The sequence below is a fragment of the Danio rerio genome, chromosome 4 (genome assembly GCF_052040795.2).
Source record: "Danio rerio strain M-AB ecotype USA chromosome 4, GRCz13ab, whole genome shotgun sequence".
NCBI lineage: Eukaryota > Metazoa > Chordata > Actinopteri > Cypriniformes > Danionidae > Danio > Danio rerio.
The window spans coordinates 53,611,293-53,623,111 of record NC_141024.2 but is presented as its reverse complement, the minus strand read 5'-3'; the positions used below and the strand labels follow the sequence as shown (position 1 = coordinate 53,623,111).

At 40.1% G+C, this 11,819-nt stretch overlaps 1 protein-coding gene across 1 annotated transcript; it reads right to left on the bottom strand.

The window, feature by feature from the left end:
• Positions 1-1,068: 1,068 nt before the first annotated feature.
• LOC147844931 (NLR family CARD domain-containing protein 3-like) lies at positions 1,069-10,852 on the bottom strand. Its single transcript, XM_087248523.1, has 7 exons — positions 10,762-10,852; positions 9,973-10,168; positions 7,686-9,459; positions 4,766-4,939; positions 3,685-3,858; positions 2,569-2,615; positions 1,069-2,493 (listed from the first exon to the last, which is right to left on the bottom strand). Exons 2-7 carry the CDS (start codon positions 10,151-10,153, stop codon positions 1,973-1,975), a joined length of 2,871 nt encoding a protein of 956 aa, XP_087104649.1. The 5' UTR covers positions 10,154-10,168; positions 10,762-10,852; the 3' UTR covers positions 1,069-1,972.
• Between the last annotated feature and the right edge of the window lie 967 nt (positions 10,853-11,819).

Genomic DNA, 11,819 nt, shown 5'->3' with positions numbered 1-11,819 from the left:
GGTCTATATATGAATACAGCACTTACAGATCTCTGTGTTTATATATTTTATAGGACAATTTACAATAAGACCTACATTAGATCAGTCAGTACTGGAACTAATAAGCAACTCAAGATGATCAGGATGCTGAAACTAGCACAGAATATTACTGTTAGACACATTAGCTGAACCCAGTGAATATACAAGGGAGAATCGCATCGTGTTAATAAAGATGAAAAATCAAGAGAAAATCAGACTTTAACTTCAGCTGAAATGTTGTTTCATTCAATATCTCATTTGACTTTACATTAAAATTCAGTTTTCTTTATCAAATACAAACTCATACACACGACAATATCCAGTGAAATGCTGACACGACCAGCCATGACCTTAAACACAACAAGATTATAGATGAGAAATAAATGACTGAATGAAATAAGAAATAAAATATAGACAAACATTAGTCATTGGAAATATATCTGTAGAGAATAAAATCAACACATTAAACCCCGCGGCTATACAACTGTAGAGAACTTTAGCTGTAAACTGACTCCATGTACAGTGACACCATAACTGAACTGAACTAGAATACACACAGAGATGTGTGTGTGTGAAGTGTGTAACTGTGGCTGAATGTGCAGATGTGTCCACAGACGTGCTGAATGTGTGTGTGCTGTGTTGTGATTGGTCTGTGTTCAGAAGCTCCTCCTCAGTGTCTCTGTGTTGGTCTTGATGGAGCAGAAGTCTTTATTTCTCTGAGCGCAGCAGGAAAGCTTCAGCTAAACTGTGTGTTTTCCTACTTTAGTCAATCCAACACTGAAAACTCCTCATCTAGTCAAGAGTTACAGGCTTATTACTGGACAGACATTACTGAGCTTGATTTATTCGCTTTATTAAGCATTATTAATGCACAGTTGTGCTTGTGAACATCAGTTAATGCACTGAGAGTCAACAAAAACTAACAGAGAACAACTTTATTGTCATCAACTAACATGAACAGATCAATAAATACTGGAATAAATGTGTTTTTATTGTTCAGTTCAAGTCAAATCATGAAGAAGAAGAAGATCAGAAGAGCAGAAACAAACGTCACACTTCATTTCTCCTTTATTCATTGAGCTGCTGGATTTCTCTACAGTTGATTCAAGATTTGACAGAGATTCAGACATTTCCATGTTCATCATCACATTCTAATATCAGCAGTGGATTTGACATTGACTTTTATTATTTGTGCTCAAACAACAGAGAAACAATGAAGAAGATCAATCTGTAGACAAGAATGAGCTGATCTGAACACAGCAGCATCCTGGAGGACACTTCATAAACATCAGTGATGACACTGATGAAGACTGAGAAACACACACACGCACGCACGCACACACACACACGCACACGCACACACGTTCTCTCTCTCTCTCTCTCTCACACACACGCACGCACGCACGCACGCACACACGTGTTCTCTCTCTCCCACACACACACACACACACACACACGCGCGCACATAACAGTGAACACATACATACATACACATGGACACACACACACACACACACACAAATACAAACTCTCTCTCACACACACACAAACATAGACACTCTCACACTACACATGCACACACAGAGCAGTGAACACATGCACGCACACACACACACATGCGCACACACATGCTCACACCCACAAACGCGCATACTCTCTCTCTCACACACACACCAACGCGCACGCTGTCTCTTTCTCACACACACACAGACAGACGCAAACACAGACTTTCTCTCACACACACACACACACACACACACACACACACACACAAACACACACACTGTCTATCGCACACACACACAAAAACAGACACTCTCACATGCACACTCATGCACACATACTCTCTCACACACAAGCATGCATGCACACACACAAATACAGACTCACACAGACACACACACTGCTCCTGACTGCTCCTGCAGAGGATTCTGGGTAAATCTCTCGTCAGTCTTCAGCTCAGTTTCACTGATGATCCAGACCAAACCCAAAACCCAGGGCAGAGCGGCTCAGTGAATGTGGTCTGGACTGAGTGGATGAGGCTCATTGTGTCTCTATAGATGTTGTAGAAGATCAGAGTTCCTGCACTGTGATCCACAAACACTCCTATTCTCCTGCTGATCGGCTTCACTGGGAGACGAGTGTGTGTGTGATTGTGTCTGAATGTGAAACTGGAGGAAGAGCAGATCAAACTCCAGGACTGAGCATTAAATCCAAACTCACACTCAGCACCTCCCTTCCTCCTGATGCTCTTATATGACACTGATATACACACTTCAACTCCACTCCAGTCAATCTCCCAGTAACAGCGTCCACACACACTCTCTCTGCACAACAACTGAAGATGATCATCAAATCTGTCTGGATGATCAGGATAAGGCTGATTCTCCTCCACACTCTTCACCTTTCTGTTCTCCTCAGACAGAATGAGACGAGTGTTTGCTGTGTTTGGATCCAGAGTGAGGAAACAGACATCTGAACAGAAGAACACACACATTTATAACCACAGCTGTGTGTGTGTGTGTGTGTGTGTGTGTGTGTTAGTCCTACATTTGCGTGGTCCTGCCATAATCCTCTTCTGTCCTCCATGATCCAGACTGTAAACACACACAGATTGACATTCAGTCAGTACACAAACATCAGCTTAACACACACACACACAGATACACACACACGCACCCAAGTATGCGCGCACACACAAACACACGTTCGCACACGCACACACACACACAGGTTGTCCTTCAGTCAGTACACAAACATCAGCTTATAACACACACACACACACACACACACACACACACACACACACACACACACACACACACACACACACACACACACAATAAGACATGTGGAGTGTGTGCTGAATGCTGGATTGTGATTGGCTGATCTCAGTGCATTAATAACTGCAGTAAAACAACATGAGTGTGTGTGGAGCTGTCAAATCAGCTTCTGAATGACACACAGAGCTTTTAGATCAGATGTGGAAACAGAAAACAGAATGGAAACACAGAAACAGACAGTTATAAAGACTGAAGGATTCATTCAATGATCAATTGACAAAAGCGCAGCACAATAATAAAGCAGAATTCAGTGTTAAATGACTTGAAATATGATGGAGATCTTCATCTTCTGTCAAATGCCTCTTCATCATCTCCAAACAGACTCAGAACTCAATCATTCTGAGCTGAGAGTGTGTGATTAGTGATATGAGACTTGCTGGAACCACTCATTTACACATTTACACATTCACAACTGTGATGACAAATCTGATTCACTGTGGAGCTCAAAGACAAACACTAGTATTGTGTGTGTGTGTTATAGACTATATATCTTGTAAATGCAGATATTTAAATGTTTTTAAGCTTTTAGAAAAATATATTTTCAGTTTTTGTATTAAATGTACATTTGTCATGAATTCTTACTTTAGTTAAGTGTGTATAAAACAGAAACAGATGATTGAGAAAATAGATTAAACCTGTTTGTTGTAGGAAAGCAGGGTGGTTCTTTAATTTAATATATAATATGGTCAGATATTCTTGGCCAGAGATTATTCAGAGGGCTGTCACATTTAAGTAATAATCACAAAAAACAAATAAATAAAAATGGCTGTCAGGAAACAGTTAAGAGCATTCAGCGCTACGACAGCAGTGCTGCTCCACATACTTGAGTTTGTCCAGTGTGTAGTTTGGATCCTCCAGTTGTTCAGAGAGCAGCTTGACTCCTGAATCTCCTGGATGATTGTAGCTCAGATCCAGCTCTCTCAGGTGTGAGGGGTTTGAAGTCAGAGCTGAAGACAGAAAACCACAGCCTTCCTCTGTCACCATACAGCCAGACAATCTACAAACACAGCAATAGTCCACATCACACAGTTGGACAATCACACATCTCTTTGTGTTGTGAAGATGCTGACTGCTGTTTCTGCTCATGTCAACAGCAGTGATTAACACACACATCCTGATCAGCTCTCCCTATTGATCGAGCCCTCGCATCAGCAAACACACTCAACAAGGACTCAACATCATCTGTAGAAGTGTACAGAGCAAAGACATTGTTCATAATACACCACATCAAGCTGTAAAGTCTGCTGTGAGGAATAAGACACACTTGACCTCAGAAGGAAATCTTGAAGTATAAAGTGTAATTGAAAATGAGCTGATTTCCATTATTCATATTTAGATTATATTTAGATCATATTTAGATTATATTGTGGACATTACTGTAAATAAACTAAACACACACAAACTCAATCTCTTGGTGTCTTTGTCTCCTGTCTGACAGTCACGAGAGCTGTAGTCAATCCACCTTTGAGTCCAAATGTTAACAAGGCCAAGACACTTCTTCAGTTTAGATAATAAGGTTGTCATGCGACTTTTATATGTTTTCAGGAAAACTGCAAACTGTAAAAACTTTAACATAAACATTCAAATATAAAAAAAATATAAATAAACATATAAAATATGAGTACAGAACTTAGAGACAATTCATCTAAATAATTAATAAATACACTGATTAACTGTTTACAGTCATATTTCTGTCTATCAAAAAAACAATTAGATAATTCAGCATTTGTATTTTACTCAGTAATGCTTTTGAATATATTTGCCTTTACACACAGACTTGTATAGATATGAATACAATCACTGCCAATCTGCCAACACACTGAGTGGGGAAAGGGGCTTCAATATTTGTTTATCCAATATGTAACTCTCTTTTTGTAGTTGCTGTTGAGTGGACAGTCATTTACCTCAGTATCTCCAGTTTACACTCTGGTTTCTTCAGTCCATCAGAGAGCTTCTTCACTCCTGAATCCTGCAGGTCGTTGTTACTCAGGTCCAGCTCTCTCAGCACACAGTTTGAGGATTGTAGAACTGAAGACAAACTCTCACAGCACTGAACAGTGAGATTACAGCCCTGTAGTCTGTGTAGAGGACAAACACAATATTGATGTTGAGTTTGATATGTACGGCACTTTACAGTGTTGTTTGAGGAGCTGAACAAGCCCACCAATCACAGTGGGGTATATGGCTCTCGGGGGCGGGACATCAGCTGAACATGACGCAGGCAGAGAAACATTTTCCAATGAGTTAAAGTTACAGCAGAGTTGCCATGGAGTGTTTTCCTCTCTGCCTGCTGGCTGCCTTGTTTCTATTGGGCACATGCAGACATTCGTCCCAGCGCGCTTCATTCACAACACTTAAAAAAGTTGTGTAAGCTGCCGGCCAGCAGGACTTGTATATAAATCAGTGCGATTACTAAGAGCGTTGGCAACGAATTTCATAATCGATTCGTTGTGTTGCACAACACAGTAACACTTGATTATTAAATAAACACTTGCATGGAGCGGAGCAAACAAGGTTTCTCTCACTCACTGATACAGAGTTCAGCGCCTCATAGACAGGGATGAGGAGGAAAGGAGTTCAACAGCAGGTGTGTTGACTGGTGCTGAGCCAGAGAAAGACGAGTCATATCATCACAATTATGCAGCGTTTTAACCACCTAATGCTTATTTTATGTTTTAGATAAACATTTACATGTAAATACAAACAAGCACTAGTAAAACAAGACATTTAGAGTTTGTGAAACACACAAGAAAGTCTATGAAAGTCCAACAATTCATTCAAATATAATTTGCTGATGTGTTTTATTCATATCAGATACACATGGCTATAAAGTTGAATCTACTCTTCTCTAAGTTCACCAGACACTCACTTGCATGTATTTTGGGAGCAACTGGTGAATTTGTGTGCTGATTCCTGCGTGTTCTGCTTTTATGAACTGCTGCAAGTAAACATGGCGACGGCCATCTCACATTATAAATCATGATCACTTACACGTTATTGTGAACTGGAATATCAGGTATCTGATGACAGGATGAGCAAGCGTGTGAATGTTGAATTAAAACAGAAAAACAAAACTAAGTGAAAGGGCTACATCTTTCATACAGCGCTATTGTGGTTGCAGTGTGTTAAGTGACAAACATGACGCGTCACCATGGAAACAATAAAGGATAACAATCTAAAAGAATGATCGCCTAGCCCGTATAAAGCGTGTGTCTGTCCGCTGTTACATCACTATGGCAACGAGAACTCATTCACAGGAGCTCACGCTGCTTCTGTGTACGTTCACGACTCGCATGAACTCAGTCTGACCCTGTTCTGCTTGTATAACCGCTTTTCCTTGAACACTCGGACGCAGCCCCATCCAGCAATAAGGTCAGTAACTCAACTTCTTGAACTCGGACTTCCTAAGTCTTGTAATTCTGCCAAGGAGCAGATCATTGAAGGAATCCCCATTCCACAAACTTTTTGCGTGCTGATGTCAAACTCTCCGTCACCGGGACAGGGAGTACCACCCTCCGGAAGACGAAGGAAAACCCTCTCCAACGAAGGACATCCCAGCCAAGTCAACGCGCTGCAACCATTCAGCTTGCTGGGTTTTCTCTTAACCAGCTGACGAGTGAGACTGGTCATCAAAACGCAAGTAAACACAAACCAACTTTCCACTCCTTGCTGAAGCTGGTGTTAATTTAAGCAGCAAACCCTAGTCAGATTCTCTGCTTGGTGGTTTTCTCAGGTTGCAATGCTTCACTCATTCCAGAACTGTGTGTGTGTGTGTGTGTGTGTGTGTGTTGTGTGTGTGTGTGTATGTTTGTCTGTTTTACGTAGAGTAGTTTACTGTGTGTGTAGGTTAATAAACTTGTGTTTCATTTTAAGATCCTTGTTGGAGTTTCTAAGTTACTGCGTCAGCTATATGGTCTTGCTACCTCACTTGTGTAAATACTGAAATCCTGTTTTATATTATTATAGTTGGCCACGTAATAATATAACATAGATTTACTAAAGATAAAGTTTTGCTGCTTGCTTCTGTTAGGGTGGACCAATAGATGACGTAAGTGTACGTGTTAACCTATTTCTGACTGTGAGCCAGTCATTTGAATCTTCTGATTTGAATCCCTAAGAATTAATTTAAATTAATTCAAACTTATGAGCTAATTCTTAGAGTACGGGACATATTAGAGGGTCTGGATTCTTACAGTTGTTGCAACGTTTTGGTGGATCTCAGAATTGCAGAGATTTGGATCCTAATTTAATGCCAGGAAATTTAAAATAAGAGACTGACTTGTGTTTCTATCCCCACTATACTACACACAGATCTGTCAAAACTGCTTACCACAGATGATTTTCATTATAGGTGACCTTTAAAGGGAGAGTTCAACCAAACATTTACCCAAACATTAGCCTCAAGTAGTTCCAAACCTTTATGAGCTTCTTTATTCTGTTGAACACAAAATATATTTTAAAATGAAAAACATCAGCCTTTGACCTTCATAAATGAATGATTACAGGTTTCCATCTTTCATTAAAATATTTTATTTCATGTTCAACGGGAAAAAGAAACTTTGAGAAAGGTTAACAACCCCTTGAAGGAGAGTAAAAGAGTAAACTTACAGTGTTGGGTAAACTATGCCTTAAACAACCATTGCCGATACATTAATCTGAATAATATTAAAAACAATATGAAATATTAAATAATAAACAATTATTCACAGTATTTTTAAGTGCTGACAAGAACAATACTGTACACATTCACTAACATGATCAATTGTATTATTTAATATCAGAAAATGTCTTTCTTAGATGAAAACAAAACAGACTTTGACTTACAGAGCTCTTTTGGAGGATTTGATGACTGCTGATAGTCTGATGAGACACTCGTCTGATCTCTGGAATTTCTGAAGCTCAAACTCCTCCAGCTCCTCCTCTGAGGTCAACAACACAAAGACCAGAGCAGACCACTGGGCAGGTGAAAGGCGAGCAGATGACAGACTTCCTCTATTGAGGTGAGACTGAATCTCTTTCAGCAGAGTTTGGTCGTTCAGTTCATTCAGACAGTAGAACAGATTGATGGATCTCTCTGGAGACAGATTCCCTTCAAGTTTCTGCTTGATGTATGCAATTATTTCCTCTTTGCTCTGGTCTATGTCATCCTGCTGTGTCAACAGGCCTCGTAAGAGTTGTCGATTAGACTGGAGTGACAGACCGAGAAGGAAGCGAAGGTAAAGGTCCAGATGTCCATTCTCATTTTCCAGAGCCTTGTCCACTGCAGCCTTCAGGAAATCAATCATGCTTTTATTTTTGCTTATCTGTATTATAAACCATCCACGATCCTGGTCGATGTCCAGATGTTGATATAGCGCTGCAATGAACTCCTGAATGCTCAAGTGAAGAAAGCAGTACATGGTACCAAGAATGATTCCCGTCTCCTCCTTAAAGATCTGGGTACACATGCCTGAGTACACCGATGCCTTATAGACGTCAATGCCACAGTCTTTCAGATCGCTCTCATAGAAGATCACATTGTTTCTTTCCAGCTGCTGGAAGGCCAGTTTCCCCAGTGAAAGGATGAGCTTTGGATCCCAGGAGACATCTGCTGTGTTTTCTCCATCATACTTTCTTCTGCTCTGCTGGATCTGAAAGCGGAGAAAGTGTGTGTACACCTGTGTCAGAGTCTTGAGAGATTCCTGCAGTGTTTCAGCATGAGCCCTGTGTTTCAGTTTCAGTATGTTCTGGAGAACAGTGGCTGAAATCCAGCAGAAGACTGGGATGTGGCACATAATAAAGAGACTCTTTGACTGTTTAATGTGATCAATGATTTCTCTGGCCTGATTCTGATCTGTGAGTCTCTTTCTGAAGTACTCCTCCTTTTGGGCATCATTGAATCCTCGTATTTCTGTCAGCCGGTCGATACAGTCAGCAGGAATCTTACTGGCAGCTGCTGGTCTGCTGGTGATCCAGATGAGAGCAGAAGGAAGCAGATTTCCCTTGATGAGGTTCGTCAGGAGAACATCCAGAGAGACTGCTGAAGATACATCACGACACGTCTCATTACCAGCAAAGTTCAGAGGAAGACGACATTCATCCAATCCATCAAGGATGAACAGGACTTTGAATCGTGTGCTTCTTGTAAGGTTCAGTCCTTTAGTCTCTGGGAAAAACTGAGCTATGAGGTCTTTTAAACTTTGTCTTTCTTTCTCCTTTAAGTTCATCTCTCTGAATGGAAGAGGAAATATGAAGCTGATGTCTTGATTTTCTTTCCCTTCAGCCCAATCCAGAACAAACTTTTGCACAGAGACTGATTTCCCGATGCCAGCAACTCCTTTTGTCAGGACAGTTCTGATCTGCTCGTCTTGTTCAGCTGCTTCAAACAAATGTTTGCATTCAACCTGTATCTCTAGTGACTGATGACGTCTGGAAGCAGCTTCAATCTGTCTGATCTCATGTTCAGTGTTGACCTGTTCACTCGCACCCTGAGTGATATAGAGATCTGTGTAGATCTTATTCAGAAGTGTGGAGTCTCCTTGCTGAGCAATTCCTTCAAACACACTTTGATATTTCTTCTTCAGGCTACATTTAAACTGATTAATGAATAACAGCTCATCTAAACACAGGAGCAAAGAAACAGAGAGATTTAGTCTTGACTTATTTGTAAGTGTCAGTCTGACAGATCGCCATGAGTAGAGCCAGACAGAACTTTCAGACATTTTTTTTTTTCTTTTTCTGTGTAGAATTTTGTAAAATATCTGCAGACTTCTGCAGAATGAGTTTGGGAATATAAAAACTAAAACCTAATATATAAAATAAAAACTATTACCTTTTTAACTTATAAAATAATAATATTTAATGTTTACAAAACAAATCCAATAAGATCCACTAAATTGCTAAACAAAGCAAACAAACAAGTCTCTCATATAACAGATCTACTAAAGAACAGAAAATATGACTTCACAAACTGCACTGTAAATAAATCATAAGAACATTTTCATATTAGTCAACAATATTACTGAAATTAAATAAAACTGAATGAATATAAATGTACACACATTTACACAGGCAAATAAATAGACTATCTATATCTGCAGGTTTTGTGTGGGTCTATCCATGAGTCTCTTACCCTGGAGAGTATCAGCAGCTTGATCTTGCTTCATCTCTCTCAGGAAGAAGAGTGTGAGATCAAGAGCTGCTTCTTTGATAATGCTTCTGTTCTCATTAAACTCCTTTACAAACTCTTGTCTGTTTTCTTCTTGTAAGATTTTTTTAAATTTCTCCAGTTCATTCTTCAGAAATCTGATCATTTTACTCTCAAGATTCTATGAGTGAAGAAAAGAGAAGAACAACATTTAACCAAAACACTCATTGGCATACAGCTGTTCATGCACAAACTACTGAACAATTGAAAATACATTATACAACATTATACTACAGGACTGTGCTAAATTGGGTGTGCAGTTATTTTCAGATGGAGCCGATTCAGACAGGCATTGAGCACATTTATGAATGCCGAATGATTTTCATTTTTTGACAGCTACAGAATGACTACATGTGTGAAGTCTGTCTAATCTTTGTATTGATGACTAGTCTAGGTTTGGCCTACTGTTAGAGTTTCACCAAAAGCACAAACTCAGCCTTTAGTCAAGCCATCCTCAGTTGGACATCTATTAAACCAAAATTACTTGGTGGGATTTGCAGAATAATTGACTAATCTGTTCATTTATTTGAAAATAATGCACATAGAGGTGTAACGGAGACTCAACGAGTATCACAGTTGTGCATTATTTTATAAGAATTCAATGAACTGAAGTCAATTATTCCTTAAATAAATCGCTCTACATTTTATTTAAGCTGCATATTTTTAAATAACTATTTTTATTTTATTTGTTTATAATAAATGAGTTTTTCCCACCTGGAAGATCGACTGGAGATTGTCTGTGAAGCTCTTGTGTCTCCTGTGAGTCTCGTGTCCTGAATCTGCTGACTCATATTCAACACTGTTAACAAATAAAACGACTGTAATAACACATTTACAGGCAAACATATATATCTTACAAACACTGAAAATAATACATGTAGTGCTCATAATAAGGAGCCAGTGGACAGATTTGTTACTTGAGTTATCTGTTACATTAAGCTGAGAAATCACAGTCAATAGTCTCTGTCATGGGGACTTCCGGTTATGAGGCGTGCAGGGTAGTCGCGTGCTCCGCTTGCTCCCACAGCTTTACTTATAATTATCTTAATAGACATCGTTTTTTTTCAGTTATTGGGCTAACGACAGTTTTTATAACTTACTGCAGTCAATTTGATCGCGTTACCATGTCAAAGGCTAAAGGAAAGCAATCAGAAAAAGACAAGGAACTTTCGTCAGTATCTAGCATAACTATGGCCGACATTAGCGCGCTCCTGGAGGAACACAGAGAGGGCCTGTCAAGCGATTTTAAGTCCTCGTTTGAGTCCCTCGCTTCAACGTTGGACAGCATTAATTCCACTATTGCCGACCACGGACAACGCATTGGCTCTCTGGAAACAAATGCCACGCTCGTTGACCAGCGGCTGCAGCAGCTGGAAAAAACTTGTTCCGATTTGCAGAAGGATAACGAGCAGCTCAAACTTAAAGTATCTGACCTGGAGGGCCGCAGCAGACGCCAAAACGTACGGATTATTGGCTTACCTGAATCAATCGAGGGTCCCCGCCCAACCAAGTTTTTTTCCAAACTACTTGCGGATGTTTTTGGCACGGATGTCCTTGCTTCACCCCCCGAACTTGATAGAGCACATCGAAGCCTTGCTCCGAAACCAGCTCCAGGAGGAAAACCACGGCCAGTAATCTTACGCTTTCACCGGTTTCAAGTTAAAGACCTGGTTATCCGCGTAGCCCGTAAACGGGGAACCTTGTACTACAAAAGCCACCCGATACGCCTTTTTGATGATTACAGCCCTGACGTTTTAAAACAGCGTGCTGAA

Bases quoted from the DNA above. Each gene is read 5' to 3' on its own strand.
- LOC147844931 (XM_087248523.1), bottom strand. From the start codon at position 10,153: ATGATCAGATTTCTGAAGAATGAACTGGAGAAATTTAAAAAAATCTTA. The intron at 2,616-3,684 runs GTATGTGGAGCA...GTGTGTTTACAG, and splicing joins TACACACTGGACAAACTCAA to TCTGGATCATGGAGGACAGA. The intron at 2,494-2,568 runs GTAGGACTAACA...TCTTCTGTTCAG, and splicing joins TATGGCAGGACCACGCAAAT to ATGTCTGTTTCCTCACTCTG.